This window comes from Rissa tridactyla, chromosome 24 (genome assembly GCF_028500815.1).
Source record: "Rissa tridactyla isolate bRisTri1 chromosome 24, bRisTri1.patW.cur.20221130, whole genome shotgun sequence".
Classification (NCBI taxonomy): Eukaryota; Metazoa; Chordata; class Aves; order Charadriiformes; family Laridae; genus Rissa; species Rissa tridactyla.
The window spans coordinates 17,316-32,483 of NC_071489.1; the positions used below are offsets into that span (position 1 = coordinate 17,316).

At 70.7% G+C, this 15,168-nt stretch overlaps 2 protein-coding genes across 2 annotated transcripts; both read right to left on the reverse strand.

The window, feature by feature from the left end:
• Positions 1 to 2,464: 2,464 nt before the first annotated feature.
• PRPH (peripherin) lies at positions 2,465 to 5,861 on the reverse strand. Its single transcript, XM_054183038.1, has 9 exons — positions 5,497 to 5,861; positions 4,494 to 4,554; positions 4,173 to 4,268; positions 3,917 to 4,078; positions 3,697 to 3,822; positions 3,391 to 3,611; positions 2,914 to 2,963; positions 2,684 to 2,760; positions 2,465 to 2,593 (listed from the first exon to the last, which is right to left on the reverse strand). Exons 1-9 carry the CDS (start codon positions 5,859 to 5,861, stop codon positions 2,546 to 2,548), a joined length of 1,206 nt encoding a protein of 401 aa, XP_054039013.1. The 3' UTR covers positions 2,465 to 2,545.
• A 1,289-nt stretch (positions 5,862 to 7,150) lies between these two features.
• Positions 7,151 to 10,632, reverse strand: LOC128901255 (tubulin alpha-1C chain). Its single transcript, XM_054183118.1, has 4 exons — positions 10,524 to 10,632; positions 8,951 to 9,173; positions 8,728 to 8,876; positions 7,151 to 8,125 (listed from the first exon to the last, which is right to left on the reverse strand). The coding sequence occupies exons 1-4, from the start codon at positions 10,524 to 10,526 to the stop codon at positions 7,151 to 7,153; spliced, it is 1,350 nt and encodes a 449-aa protein (XP_054039093.1). The 5' UTR covers positions 10,527 to 10,632.
• Between the last annotated feature and the right edge of the window lie 4,536 nt (positions 10,633 to 15,168).

Genomic DNA, 15,168 nt, shown 5'->3' on the forward strand with positions numbered 1-15,168 from the left:
CCCCGCCTCGTCCCGAAGGCCGGGGGACGCAGACGGGGCGATGCTGCCGCCTTCCTGACAACCGTCAAACCAACCAGCCTGGGCCGTGGAGGCGCGAGGGGATGTGTGGCACCAGGCTGGACTGGGGGAACTGGGAGGGAACGCGTGGGACCCGGCTGGACTGGGGAGGGTGCGCAAGGCCAGACTGGTCCCCATCCCAGTGCATCCCTCATACCAGTGCATCCCTCATCCTGGTTCATCCCCTGGTCCTCATCCCAGTGCATCCCTCATCCCAGTGCATCCCTCATCCCGGTTCATCCCCCAGCTCTCATCCCAGTGCATCCCTCATCCCAGTTCATCCTCTGGTGCTCATCCCAGTGCATCCCCTGGTCCTCATCCCAGTGCATCCCTCATCCCAGTTCATCCTCTGGTGCTCATCCCAGTGCATCTCTCATCCTGGTTCATCCCCCAGTCCTCATCCCAGTGCATCCCTCATCCCGGTTCATCCCCTGGTCCTCATCCCAGTGCATCCCTCATCCCAGTGCATCCCTCATCCCGGTTCATCGCCCAGCTCTCATCCCAGTGCATCCCTCGCCCCAGTTCATTGCCCAGTCCCCATCAGGTGCATCCCCCGTCCTGATGCATCCCTAAGTCCTGACATGGCCGGGTCTGGCCGGAGGTCACTCTCTGGGGGGAAAAGGGAGGTGTATCCCGGTTACAGGGGGGCACTGCTGTCGGGGGCGGGGGGGTGGTCTCCAGACTCCTGAGTCCTATGGTGGGGCACCCTCCCCCGCCTTCACTGCTCTGGCGGGACCCCAGCTGCTGGGCACGGTGCTGCGGGAGATCGAAGGGCCCGTTATCAGGGGGGCTGGCTGGGGGGTGGGGGGTATTTCATAGAACCATAGGGTGGGAAGGGCCCTCTGGAGATCATCTCCTCCAACCCCCGGCCAGAGCAGGGTCACCCACAGCAGGTGGCACAGGAACGCGTCCAGGCGGGGTTGGAATGTCTCCGGAGACGGAGACTCCCCCACCTCTCTGGGCAGCCTGTGCCAGGGCTCCGACACCCCCACAGCAAAGAAGTTCCTCCTCATGTTTAGGTGGAACTTCCCATGCTCAAGTTGGTGCCCGTTGTCCCTCGTCCTGTCCCCAGGCACCACTGAGAAGAGCCTGGCCCCATCCTGACACCCCCCCTTTCAGTATTTAGAAGCGTTGATAAGGTCCCCCCTCAGCCGTCTTTTTTCCAGACTGAAGAGCCCCAAATCCCTCAGCCTTTCTCCATCAGAGAGATGTTCCAGCCCCTCAGCATCTCAGTAGCCCTTTGCTGTCCCCTCTCCAGCAGTTCCCTGTCCCTCTTGACCCAGGGAGCCCAGAACTGGACCCAGTGCTCCAGGTGTGGCCTCCCCAGGGCAGAGCAGAGGGGGAGGATGAACCTCCCTCCACCTGCTGGCCACGCTCTTCTTGATGCCCCCCAGGATGCCATTGGCCTTCTTGGCCACCAGGGCCCATCGCTGGCTCGTGGTCATCCCGTCGTCCCCCAGGACTCCCAGGTCTCTTTCCACAGAGCTGCTCTCCAGCAGGTCACCCCCCAACCTGTCCCGCTGCGGGGGGGTTGTTCCTCCCCAGGCGCAGGACCCTACACTTGCCCTGGTTGAGAACCGGGGGGGGGGGGGGTCTGGACTAGGCACCGGGGGTGGTGGTGGGGGTGGCTTCGGCATCACTTGAGTCCCCCCCTGCCCTGCAGGCCACGCTCCCGCTCTCCCCAGCCGGCTCCCATGCAGCGCCGCGGTGCGTGCCCCCCACCCTCTGCACGTACACACAGACACCCCCCCCCCGCCCGGCCAGGGTGCATCCCCCGGCGCTGCCCACCCCCCCCCCCCCAGGCCCTGCAGGCCATCACCACCCCCCCCTCGCAAGTCAGCTTCCTGCAGCGCTTGGTGTGTGTCCCCCCCGCGCCACCCCCCACCGACACAACACGTCCCCGTCCTCACCACGGCCTTTATTTGCTGCTGAAGCAGGATGGGGACAGAGGGGTCAGCCCCCAGAGGCCCCCCCCGCCGGGCCCTGCAGCCTTTCCTGCCCCCAGCCCCCCCTGAGGGCCCAAGGCTGGGGGTGGGGGGGGGAAGATGGGGCCAAGGCAGGGCAGAGACCCCAGGAGGGGACAGCACCTGGGGACCACCGGTGCGCACAACCCCCGGGGGACAGGCAGCATCGCCTCCATCGGTGGGAGGGGAGCCAGGACACCCTCCCCCACGCCCCCCCCCCCCGCCAGCCATGGGGCCGGGACCAGCGCAGGAGACATTCGATAAATATTAAATCTAACGGAGGTTCCAGTAGGGAGAAAAAATAAATAGGCACTAAAGAGCAATGGAGGAGGGGGACAAGGCACAGGGATGTCCCACAGCGTCCCGCCACGGTGCCAGCAGTGGGGGATGGGGGGGGCAGGCAGCCCCACACTCGGCTCCCCAGCCTGCGCCGGGGGGGGTCCCACAAAGCCCCCCCACCACCACCTCACCAATGGAGGGGGGGGGGGAGGAGGGGGGGGGGCCGGCCCAACAGGTCCCCTCTGTCACTTCCCCGGCTCCGCTCGCTCCTTGTGTGACTCTGTCACCACCTGCTGCGGGGGGGGGGGGGGGGGGAGGGGGGGAGAAGGTGGGGGTCAGCCCCACAGCGGGGACCTCCCCCGCTTGCAGCCCCCAACCCTCACCTGCCCGTCCCGCATCTCAATGGTTTTGATGAGCACCTTCCTCCGCGCCGGGCTCTCCGCGGGCTGTGGCTCCAGCGCTGGGGCACAGAGAGGCCGTCAGCGCCCCCTCCTCCCCTGCCCCCCCCCCCCCACGGGGTGGGCGGCTACAAGGCCACCCCGGGCAGGGGTACAGGGACCCACCTACACCCCCCATGGGGTGTCTGCCCCCAACCCCCAGCCCTGCCCCTCACCTGAGCTTCTCACGCTGAAGGAGGTGGCAGGGTGCAGGGGGACGGTGATCCTGGGGCAGGGTGGGGGGGGGGAAGAGGGGGGTGAGGGGACTCCCAGGCACCGCTGGTGACCCTGACCCTTCCACACCATCGAGTCGGTGACCCCCCCACACCCCCCCACTGCGGTTGCCCTGCGCCAGGTTGCGCTGGTGGGCTGCCAGGCAGGCGGCAGGAGCGGAGCCAGCGGCGGCTCCCCCGCCATCGAGCCATACCCCCGCCATCGCGCCGTCCCCTGGCCTTGCCTTTATCTCAGCAGCAAGGAGCTCCCGTGGGAACTTTTTGTTTGCCCGGAGCTGCCTCCTCACAAGAAAACCCCGCAACAGCCGGGCTGACCCAAGGAGGGGGACTCGCTCCCCCAGCCGGACTCTGCACCCCGGCAGCGACAGGGACAGGAGGCTGCGGGTGCCAACCTCCCCTCGCAGGGCAGAGCGGCCTCACCGGCTCTCCTCGCCCTCCAGCAGCTTGCGGTACGTGGCGATCTCGATGTCCAGGGCCATCTTGACGTTCAGCAGGTCCTGGTACTCACGCAGGTGCCGCGCCATCTCCTCCTTCATCTGCTGGATCTCCTGTTCCAGCCGCCCCACCACATCCTGGTAGTTGCCAATCTCCTCCCCAAACTCGTCCTCCATCTCCCGCATCTGCCGCTGCAGTGCCTCGTTCTGCAGGGGAAGACGGGGCCGCATGGGGCCGGAGGCCCTGGTGCCTGTGCTCCCCCCGCTGGGGACCACCCCTCCCGGCTCTCACCATGCCCTTCAGCCCGTCCACCTCGCAGGTGAGGCTCTGGATCTGCCGCCGCGACTCGTTCATCTCCTGCTTGGCCAGCCGCAGCGCCTCGTGGTTGCGGTTGGCCGCATCCGAGAGGTCGGCAAACTGCGGGGACCAGGGGGAGTCAGGGCTGGTCGGAGAGCCCCGGTCGCCCCACGTGCCCCCCCCCGGCTCCCCCAGCCCCCCCAGCCCTGGGTACCTTCGATTTGTACCACTCCTCGGCTTCCTGCAGGTTCTTCACGGCGATGCTCTCGTACTGGGTGCGGATCTCCCGCAGCGCGGCCGTCAGGTCTGGCTTGCAGACCTCCATCTCCACCGGCACCGCCGGCCTCGGGGCGCTCACCTCCAGGTCCCGCAGCTCCTGCGTGGGCCCACGAGCCATCACATCACAGCACAAGGACCCAAACCGCTCCCCCCAGCACCCCCCACCCCAGGCTCCCCCCACCACCACACACCTCCTCATGCAGCTTCCTGAGGAAGCCGATCTCGTCCATCAGCAGCTCCACTTTGCGCTCCAGCTCCAGACGGGACAGCGTGGCATTGTCCACGTCCTGCGGGTAGAGACCAGGCCAAGCCGTGGGACAGCACTGAGGGGACACAGGCTCCCCCCCAGGGCAGCGCAGGGTGGGGAGCACATAGTGCATGGGGCATCACCGCTGGGGCCTTCGCACACGTGGGCAGCTTAGCCCAGGGGCCACACGTAGGGCATGGGCATCACCAGCGCGCACGGCCCGGAGCGGGATGGGGAAACGGGCTCCCCCCCCCAGCCCCCTCACCTTGCGGAAAAGCACCAGGCTCTTCTCCGCATCCTCCCGCTTCTGCGTCTCGTCCTCCAGCCTGGGGACAGCAGGAGTGAGAAGGAAGAAGGGGAACAGGGTGCAGCCCCCCCCCCCCCCCACTACCTCGTGTCTCCTGCTGCCTGGGACCCCCTGCCCTGACGCAGCCCCCCCCACATGCTGCAGACAGACGGGGGTGGAGGAGAAGGAAGAGCCACTCCCCCCTCACAGCCCCCAAGGGCCTGGGCTGGCCCCAGCCCTGGAAAGGGGCAGCCCTGGGGTGTCCCTCTCCCTGCACAGCCAGGACAGGACCAGCCCCTCCCGCAGGACCCCCAGATCCTGGGGGACCCCACCCGGGCCACGTCACACCACCCCAGGGCTGTGGGGCCATGACCCCACTGCAGCCCCCCAGGACCCTTCACTGGGACACCCACCTCTCCCGGGGAGGGTCCAGCCCTGCCCCGGCCCCATCTCCCCCCCCCAGTGCCCCACCCCGCCATGCCCCGCCCAGTGCCCCGCCCTTCCGCAGAGCCCGGCTCTCCCAGTCCCCACCTCCCCAGCGCACGCCGCGCCCCCTCCCCACCGTCTCCGCTGCATCCCCCCGTCCCCATCCCGCCCCGCTCCCTGCCCAGGACGCCCGGGGGCAGCTCCGGCTGCCTTCTCCAGCGCATCCCGCTGCATCCCACATCCCCATCCCGGTGCATCCCCTGTTCCCCACTCCAACGCTCCCCCGGCGCATCCCCCAGTCCATCCCCTGTCCCCATCCCAATACGTGGCCGGTCCCTTTTCCGGTACATCCCCCGGTTCCCATCACTCCGGTATCCCCCCCCCTCCCGGTGCACTCCCCATCCCCACACCGCTGCATCCCCCGGTCCCCATCCCGGGGCATCCCTCATCCCGGTGCATCCCCCGCTCCCCACCCCGCTGCATCCTGCGGTGCACCCTCCCCTTCCCCATGCCTCCCCCCCCCCGCTGCATTCCCCGGGCCCAGCCGCCCACCCACCGCTGCCGCAGGGCCGCCAGGTCGGCAGCCAGCCCGTCCCGCTCCGCCAGGAGCCGGTCCCGGTCCCGGCCGAGGCGCTGCAGCCGCTCCCGCAGCCCCCGCAGCTCCCCCTGCACCAGCCCGGCGGTGCGGGGCGCGGCGGCGGCGGCGGCGCGGCCGAGGGCGGCTCGCAGGGCCCCGTTCTGCCGCTCCAGCGCCCGCACCCGCTCCAGGAAAGCGGCGAAACGATCGTTCAGCGCCGCCAGTTCCTCCCGCTCCGCGCCTCGGGCCGCCGCCGCCGCCGCCAGCAGCCCCGGAGCCGCGGTGAGGGGCGGCGGCGCCCCGAGAGCGCGGCGCGGGTGGGGAGCGCGGCCGCCGCGGCTCATGGCGATACCGGGGAGGTGGCGGCCGCCGGTACCGGCTGTTTATAGCGGGAGACGGATCCGCCCCGCCGGGGGGACCCGGGGGTGCGAGGGGAGGGGTCTCCCGGCCGGGGGGGGGGGGCGGGCCGGGGGTTGCGGGGAGGCGGGGAGAGTGGGCGGCAGTGGCTGGGGACCCCCGCCGGGATGCGGGGTGGGGACTGCAGGGTCCCGTCCCGCCCCCCCCCGAGTGTGCGGGCAGAGGAGCCCGGCAGCACCGGGGCGGGGGGGGTGGGACTACGCGGGATGCAGACCCCCACAGGGGCGGCTGGGCAGCACCCACATGGCCGGGTCTCCCCCTGTCAGGAGAGGGGCTGGGGGACCCCGTGAGGTGCGGGGCAGTACCGAAGGTTACGGGGTCCCTCCTTAAGCAGCAGGGGGTGCAGCCCCCCCCGCACTGGGATGCAGAGAGGGGCTGGGGGGAGAGCCCCATCCTCAAGCCCTGCTGCAGGGCTCAGCGGAGCCCCCGCCTCAGCCGGGTCCCATCCTGCCCGGGGCGCTCGGCCCCATGGAGCAGCCCATCCCACCCCCCCCGAAGGCCCTGTGTGTGTGTGTGTGTGTGTCCCTTTCCTTTCTTAGGGACAGCCATGACTCGGCTCTGCTGGAGCCGCCATGTGCGGGGGCAGCACCGGAGAATGGGCTCTGCCCCCCCCCCCCGCACTTTGCCAGGCAGTGGGGGCGGCGCTTACGGGAAGGAGTCAGCCCAGAGGCTGCGAGGGATGGGGGGGGGGGGTGTCCTACCCCCAATCCAGGACACCCACCCACCCCCCCCACCCCAAGCTCTGCAGAGCTCCGTGCCTGACACCAGGTACGGCCTGTCTGCACCAGCCGTGCCCAGGGCCCGATCCTGCCCACGCAGCCAAGGCTGGAGGGGGCAGCTGCTGGGGCAGGGCACTGGGGGCTCCCTGCCTCCCTGGGGGCTGTTCCCAGGAGTCCTCACCCCACCGGGGGCCCCGCACATGTTACAGGGACCCCTGGGGACAACGGGGCGGGGAAAAGGAAACACATGGACCGTGCAAGCAGCCCAGCAGGGCACAGCCAGCTCCCAGCGCAGGAGCCAGCCCAGCAACCCCAGTCCCACCCAGGACCCCCCCAGCACGGCCAGGCAGCCAGCCCAGGCAGGACACCCCCCCACCTTGGGACATCCTCCCGGGTCACCGCAAGGCGGATTGTGCTGGGACAATAAACGAGGCAAGAGTGGAAAGAGCCATTTTAATGAAGAGCATCACAGTGTAACCGGCAGAAGAGACAAGGCACTAATATTCCTCCCCCTCCTCCTCCCCCTCCACGCTGTCAGCCCCCACCTCCTCGTAATCCTTCTCCAGGGCAGCCATGTCCTCCCGGGCCTCCGAGAACTCCCCCTCCTCCATGCCCTCCCCCACGTACCAGTGCACGAACGCCCGCTTGGCATACATCAGGTCAAACTTGTGGTCCAGGCGGGCCCAGGCTTCGGCGATGGCCGTGGTGTTGCTCAGCATGCACACAGCGCGCTGCACCTTGGCCAGGTCCCCCCCGGGCACCACCGTGGGCGGCTGGTAGTTGATGCCCACCTTGAAGCCTGTGGGGCACCAGTCCACGAACTGGATGGTGCGCTTGGTCTTGATGGTGGCGATGGCAGCGTTGACATCCTTGGGCACCACGTCCCCGCGGTACAGCAGGCAGCACGCCATGTACTTGCCATGCCGCGGGTCACACTTCACCATCTGGTTGGCCGGCTCGAAGCAGGCGTTGGTGATCTCGGCCACCGTCAGCTGCTCGTGGTAAGCCTTCTCAGCCGAGATGACGGGGGCGTAGGTGGCCAGTGGGAAGTGGATGCGGGGGTACGGCACCAGGTTGGTCTGGAACTCCGTCAGGTCGACATTCAGGGCCCCATCGAAGCGCAGGGAGGCCGTGATGGAGGACACGATCTGGCTGATGAGGCGGTTGAGGTTGGTGTAGGTGGGCCTCTCGATGTCCAGGTTGCGGCGGCAGATGTCGTAGATGGCCTCGTTGTCCACCATGAAGGCGCAGTCGGAGTGCTCCAGGGTAGTGTGGGTGGTGAGGATGGAGTTGTAGGGCTCCACCACGGCCGTGGAGACCTGTGGGGCCGGGTAGATGGAGAACTCCAGCTTGGACTTCTTGCCATAGTCGACAGAGAGGCGCTCCATGAGCAGGGAGGTGAAGCCAGAGCCGGTGCCGCCCCCGAAGCTGTGGAAGACCAGGAAGCCCTGCAGCCCCGTGCACTGGTCAGCCTGTTGGGAGAGTCCCCAGCGGGGTCCGGAGCAGGTCAGCCATGGCCTCACACCTTCGTCCTCCCCAAGACGGGTGCAGCAGGAGCCACCCTTCCCACACAAGTCCATGGGTAGCCAGCTCAGCCTTTGATGTGCCAGGAGCTCCCGGAGCGGAGCTGGCGGCACAGCAGGTCCAGCCGGCCCCGGCGCCAGCCACAGCGTGGGAACTGGAGGTTCAAAGAGCTCGGGCAGCCGCACCAGTCAAACCAGTGCTGCACCAGCACCCAAACCAGGGCTTCGTGGGCCCCCCTGCCCCAGGCATGGGGCTTCCCATCCTCCTCCCCACAGCGAGCTTGGGACGCAGCCGGGACAAGGCCGTGCTGCCCCTGGGGAAGGTGCGTCCCGTGTGGGCACTGGGGACAGCCCAGCCCTGTCACCTGCACCCCGGGGCAGCGGGTCCCTCCTGGGGCAGCTCCACCTTCTGTCCTTGAGAGGATGCGGCCCAAAGTGCTGACGGGGTGAGAAGGACCCGCTGTTCACCTCCCCAGGGAATCCCGCATCCCTTTGTCCCCAGCCATCTCCTGGGGATGGACCCACCCTGGGAGATCCCATGGAATGCTCACCAGCTTGCGGATGCGGTCGAGGACCAGGTCGATGATCTCCTTGCCGATGGTGTAGTGCCCACGGGCGTAGTTGTTGGCCGCATCCTCCTTGCCCGTGATCAGCTGCTCGGGGTGGAAGAGCTGCCGGTACGTCCCCGTGCGCACCTCGTCTGCGGGGAGGGAGCGCACGTTAGCACCCGGCATCCCGTTCACGCCACCCACCTCACCCCCTCCCCGCGCTCACCGATCACCGTGGGCTCCAGGTCCACAAAGACGGCCCGCGGCACGTGCTTGCCGGCCCCCGTCTCGCTGAAGAAGGTGTTGAAGGAGTCATCCCCCCCGCCGATGGTCTTGTCGCTGGGCATCTGCCCGTCGGGCTGGATGCCGTGCTCCAGGCAGTACAGCTCCCAGCAGGCGTTGCCGATCTGCACGCCCGCTTGGCCCACATGGATGGAGATGCACTCGCGCTGCGGGGGCAGGACATGCGGCCGTGTCACCCCTGGGCTCCCCCCTTTGTGTCTGTGTCCCCGCCTGCGGCACCCACCCAGGACAGGCTGGCAGCGAGCTGGGAAGGGCCAGTCCCCAGGGCTGCACAGGGCCAGCTCAGCCCAGGGGCCCGATCCTGCCCGCACGCACCCTATTGTTCTGGGTCCTGGCAGGCACCGAGGGCTGCAGGGGGGGTGCTCAGCTCCCACGGTCCCATCCTGTCCCCCCCCTCCCCGCCCCGAGGGAGCTGGGACCCTGCCTGTTGTGGGATGGGGAGCACAGCTCCGCGGGCTCATCCTGCCCCAAGGGACTGGGACCACACCCAGGGCAAGACGGGGAGCCCCGGGGGTCCCATCCTGCTCCATCCATCCCATTGAGACCCAGCACTGTCCCCCAAGGGACACTCGTGCTGGTGGGTCTCGGGGGGGTTCAGGGTCGGTTGAAGGCAGCCCCCACCCTAACACCGCTTGGAGTCACTCACCCCCGCGCTGACCCACAGCCAGGAGCTGGGATTCCCCAGGGTTATTCCCAGTCCTCGCCACCCAACCCCTGCACTGGGGCAGGGACAACTTCAGCCCCCCCTCCCCCGATTCGGGTGCACCCCGGGCCCCACGGGAAAGGGAAACCCCCCCTTTTCCCCACCAGCTCTTGCCCAACCCCGGGCTGTCCTGGCCCCACCGCCAGGCCTGACCCACGGGGATGGGCGCCCGGCGGCATCCCCTCTGCCCCACGAGCAAACTCCGGGAGTCGGGAAGTTTCCCGGGAAGAGTTTCCCCATCGTGCCCGGGCCGGGATGAGAGCGGGGGCGGACGCCACCATCGCCCTCCGCCGCCGGGACTCACTCCCACCCGCGCTCTCCGTCCCCAGGGAGGGGGCGGCAGTAGGGTGTCGTCCCCCCCCGCCCCGGCACCCCCACACCCCCCTCGGGGCACATCCCCCCCGGCTCGGGGAGTCCCGAGGGGGACTGTGGGGACGTGTCCAGGACCCTCGTGGGAGCCCGGGCCACGCGGCGCCCCCCGGCGTGTCCCCCCACGGAGGGGCAGGGAGCCTGGGGGGGGAACCGGCACACACCGAGGCCCCCCCCCCCCCCCCCCCCACCGGTGGCACACAGGGTCCCGTGTCCCCCACACCCCAGGGCCTTCCCGGGGCCGTGCGAGTGCTCGGCAGCCCCATGGAGGGGGAAGGGGGGGTCCTGGACACGCGAGGAGCCGTCACCCACCGGACCGCAGCCCCACGTGCTGCCCCGGGGGAGGGTCCCACACCCCCGCGGTTGGGGGGTGTGTGTCCCCCCCACGGTCCCCCCAGCCGTGTCCCCACGCGATGCCCCTCACCATGGCCGCTCACTGCCCGAACCGTTACGGAGCCGCTGAGGAGGGAGGCGGGGGGACCCCGGCGGAACCCCCCCGTGATATACCCCGGGGGCCGGGGCCTCCCGCGGGGCGGGGCCGAGGGGGGCGGGGCCGGGCCTTCCCCGCCCCTTCGGGCCACGCGTCCTCCCCCCCCCTCGGCGGCCACGCCCCCGCCGCGGGCCACGCCTTCGCCGCCCCGCCTCGATTCCCATTGGCCGGTTCGAAAGTCGGCGAGGGTGCGTAGGCGGTGACGTCAGCGGAGTGGAATGTGGAGGGCGGGAGGCGGGGCGGGGGGGGGGCAGGAGGCGGCGGAGGGGAACAGAAGGGGTCGGAGGGCATTGCGGCAGCGGGGAGGGGGCGCATTGGGGGGGCATCAGGGGCAGAGGGGCTGGGGGGCGTTAGGCGGGGGGGCATCAGGGGCGTTAGGCGCAGGGGGGCTGGGGGCATTAGGGGCAGAGGGGCTGGGGGCATTAGGCGGGGGGGGCATCAGGGGCATTAGGAGCAGGGGGGCTGGGGGCCATTAGGCGGGGGGGGCATTAGGGGCATCAGGGGCAGCGGGGCTGGGGGACATTGCACGGGGTTCCATTAGGGGCAGGGGGGCTGGGGGCGTTAGACGGGGGGGGGCATCAGGGGCATTAGGGGCAGGGGGGCTGGGGGGCGTTAGGTGGGGGGGGCATCAGGGGCATTAGGGGCAGGGGGGCTGGGGGGCATTAGACAGGGGGGGCATCAGGGGCATTAGGGGCAGGGGGGGATGGGGGGTGGTAGGCGGGGGGGGCATCAGGGGCATTAGGGGCTGGGGGGATGGGGGGCGTTAGGCGGGGGGGCATCAGGGGCAGCGGGGCTGGGGGCATTAGGGGCAGAGGGGCTGGGGGCATTAGACGGGGGGGTCATTAGGGGCAGCGGGGCTTGGGGACACTGAGGGGGGAGCATTAGGGGGAGCGGGGCTGGGGGGCGTTAGGGGGCGGGGGTGTGTCATTAGGGGCAGCAGGGCTGGGGGGCGTTGGGGGGTATTAGGGTTGGGGGCTCAGCCCTGGGCAGGGGGTGTCTCTGTACCTCCTGGCCAGAGCCCTAGACCCGAGTCCAGCTGTCCCGTCCCCGTCCCCATCCTTGTCCCCGTCCGTCCCATCCTTGTCCCCATCCCGTGGGAAGCCCCGCGGGCACCCGCCGCGCCGGCTCCTGTGCCCGGCCACCGCCCGTGTTCCCCCGCCAGCCCCTGGGGCGGGCGGCTCCTCGGGGTAACCCACCCAGGGGCAGTTCCTGTGGGGCAGGGTAGTGGTGGGGGGGGTGGGGGTCACCCCACGCTCACTCCCCAGGGAGCAGCGCCCTGGGTGTGTCCCCCCCGCCCCGGGCTGGGGTGAGCGCGTGTCGGGGTCACATTGCCAGAGCCAGAGACGGGTTTGGGGACAGCGTGGGGACACAGGCAGCCCCGGAGACCCCCACGCCAGGCTTCAAACCCCCACCCCGCACTGGGGTCACTCCTTGGTGTGTGTCCCCCCCGGCAAGGGGACCGTGTCCCCTGCAGGGCCAGTCTGCAGAGAGCTGAGCGTGGAGGGTCCCGGACGTCCCTGGGGGAGCAGCCGCGGCAATGTCCCCCCTGCCCCAGGCACAGCTGGGAGCAGCGCGTCCCTGTGGGGCCCCCGTGTCACCCCGTGCACCCTCGGGGTCCCCGTGCCCCCCAGTCCCAAGGCTGCGCCCGGCCCCCCACTGCAGAGCTCTGTGCACAACGGCTGAGCCAGGGTCCCCTGGGCTCCCCCCGTGTCCCCCCACTCCCTGGACACCCCGGTGTCCCCCCAATCCCTGGGCATCTCTCATGTCCCCCCCCACTCCCTGCGCATCCCCCGTGTCCCCCCAATCCCTGGGCATCTCTCGTGTCCCCCCCAATCCCTGGGCATCTCCCACGTCCTCCCCATTCCCTGGACACCTCGGTGTCCCCCCACTCCCTGGGCATCTCCACGTCCTCCCCACTCCCTGGGCCATCCGCCGTGTCCCCCCCACTCCCTGGGCACCCTGATGTCCCCCCCCTCCCTGGGCACATCCCCAGTGCTGGCACCCCCCTGGGGTCGGCGTGGCTGGTGCCCCTGCAACACGCGCTCCTTGAACCATCAGAGCCCCCCATGTCCCCCCCCCACCTTGGCTCCGGGGTCCTGCTGGGGGTCGGGGGATGCTTTGAGGGGAGCGGGCGGAGCGGTGGTGGGGGGGGGGGTCCCCTGGCAGCGCGGTCCCTCCCACCTCGCCCCCGCCCCGCCCCCGCCCTGCTCCTTTATCCCCGGCTTTGCCGCAATGCGGTGCCGCCCCGCCAGCGCCCAGCGCTGCTGCAGCCCCCTCCCACGGCCAGCATGGCCGCAGCCCCCCTGCACACCCCCCCCTCCTCCGGCTGCCTCCCCCGCACCCTGTCCTGCCCCCCGTGTCCGTCCCCCCCCCCCCCCCCACTCCGTGTCCCCCCTCCCTGGGGCTGAGCCTCCCTATTGTTGTGGATCCCGAAGTGCTGGAGGGAGCGGGGGGGGTTGCGGGGGGGGGTGCGGGGGGGGGGGGGGGGGGCCACCCAGGCTGCAGGGACACACGGTGACACCCCCCCCGCTCCTTCCAGTGGAGTGGGGTCACCCCCTGCCCCCAGCACCGGGGATCGGAGGGTCCCCTCGCCCTGCCCTTCGGAGGGGGGGGCTGCGGGGTCAGGCACGGCCAGGGACGGGTGCCACCGCCTCTGCCATCCCCCTCCGGCCCCCCAGTCCCCCCCCGAGCCTGTCGGGGGACGGCAGGGCCAGTCCCAGTGTCCCCTGCCGTACCAGGGCCTCATCCTGCACCCCGGCGAGGGGGCAGCCCCCGCCCCCGAGCTGTCCCCTCTCCCTCCGTTTCAATGAACCCGTCACATCGATGGTGGCAGGGGACGGACGGACGGAGCGGGCGCTCGCACGCCACATTCTGCGGGAAAAATAGGTTAAAAATAGCAGCAGCTGGTGCCCGGGATGTTGCCCCCTCCCCGGGAGCCATGGCAGCCCCCGATGGGGCCGGGACCCCCTGGCCCCGGGGATGGATGCGTCCTGGCTATGGGGGGTGGGGTCACCAGTGAGGGGACCCCAGAAAGGGCCCAAACCTGGGGGGGGTGGTGGGAAGGGGAAGCTGGAAACCTCGGCCATGAGCCAGAGGCCAGGAAGTGGTCCCACACTGGCCTGCGCCGCCACTGGGGCGGGGGGGGGGGGGGAACGGGGGCACTGGCTCTCAGAGCCCCCTGAGATACCCAGCCGGGATTGGGGGGGGCAGCCATGGGCAGGGCTGGGGGTTCTGCGCAGCCAGGCGGGACCCCGGGGGGGGCAACGGCCTGTCCCGCTCGGTGGTGCCTGGGCGGCGGAGATGGCGGGGGAGGGGGGGGAGGGGTGGGGGGGGGTGGGGGGAGTGCAGCAACAGTCACCAGGAGCTGCTGCGTTGCTACCAACAGTCAACACAGCACAGGCGGATGGGAAGGGCTGGGGGGGGGGGGGGCTGGGAGCCAAGGGGGGAAGCTGGGGGGGGCAGCTGGGAGCTTGGCCAGATCCTCCCCCCCCCCCCCCCGGCCCCGCACTGGCACATACTGGGGCTGGACATGGAGGGGGGGGGGGGGGCGGGGCCGGGGCTGGTGACCCCCCCATGGCAGAATAGAGTGGGGCTGGGCATTGGGGGACCCCAGGGCCTGTGTACCCCCCCCACAGCACAGTGGGGTCAGGCACTGGGGGGGCCGCCCCCCCCCCCCCAGCACAGCAGGGCCAGGCAGCGGGGGGACCCCAGCCTCATCCCCCGCCACAATCCGCCCCCCCTCCCCGGCCAGGCCCCGGGATGGATGTTGGGGAAGGGAATCGGGGGGAGGGGGGGGGGGTCCCCAGCCCATCTCCTAGCAACCGGTCTCCTAGCAACCCTGCCACCACGGCCGTTGCCTGGCAACGGCTGGCGCTGGGACGAGTGGCCTTCCATACCTAACGAGATGGGAAGGGGCTGGGGGGGGGGGGGCAACACCCAGGGGGGGCCCCCCCAACACCCAGGGCCCCTTGCCCCACACCCTGCATCGTCCGCGGGGGGCCGAGCCACCCCACCACCCCTCGGGACAACCCCACGGCTCAGGGGACAGGATGGGCAGTGACCCCCCCCCTCAGCGTGGAGATGGGTCCCCGAGGTGGGGGGCTGCTGTGAGCCCCACACACCCCAGACCCCGGCGACACCCCTGGGGACACCCTGGGGACACCCTGTCAGGCTCCACAACGGTGCTGTGGGGCTGGCGGGGAGACAAAGGCAGGAGAAGTTTTCCGCGTAAGGACAGACCTGGCGTGGGGCTGGGGGCTGGGGGCTGAGCCGCTTTGGGGCCGGTGGCCCCCTAGACACCCGTTGGCAACAGGGACCAGCCTGGCGGGAGCCGAATCTGCCGCTTGGCGCAGCCGGGGCTGCCCGGCCCTTTGTTCTGGCAGGCAGTGCCCAAATCCCAGCCCCTCTTTGTCTGCAGCCCCGCGGCCCCGAGGGAGCTGAGCCCCGGCTCGCCCCCGCGCCCCCCCCCCCCCCCCCGTCACTCCAGCAGCACCCCAAAAATACCGGGCTGGCAGAGCATGGGGCTGGCGGCAGGGACGTGGGGCTGGCGGTGGGGACGTGGGAACCCGGAGCTGCCCAG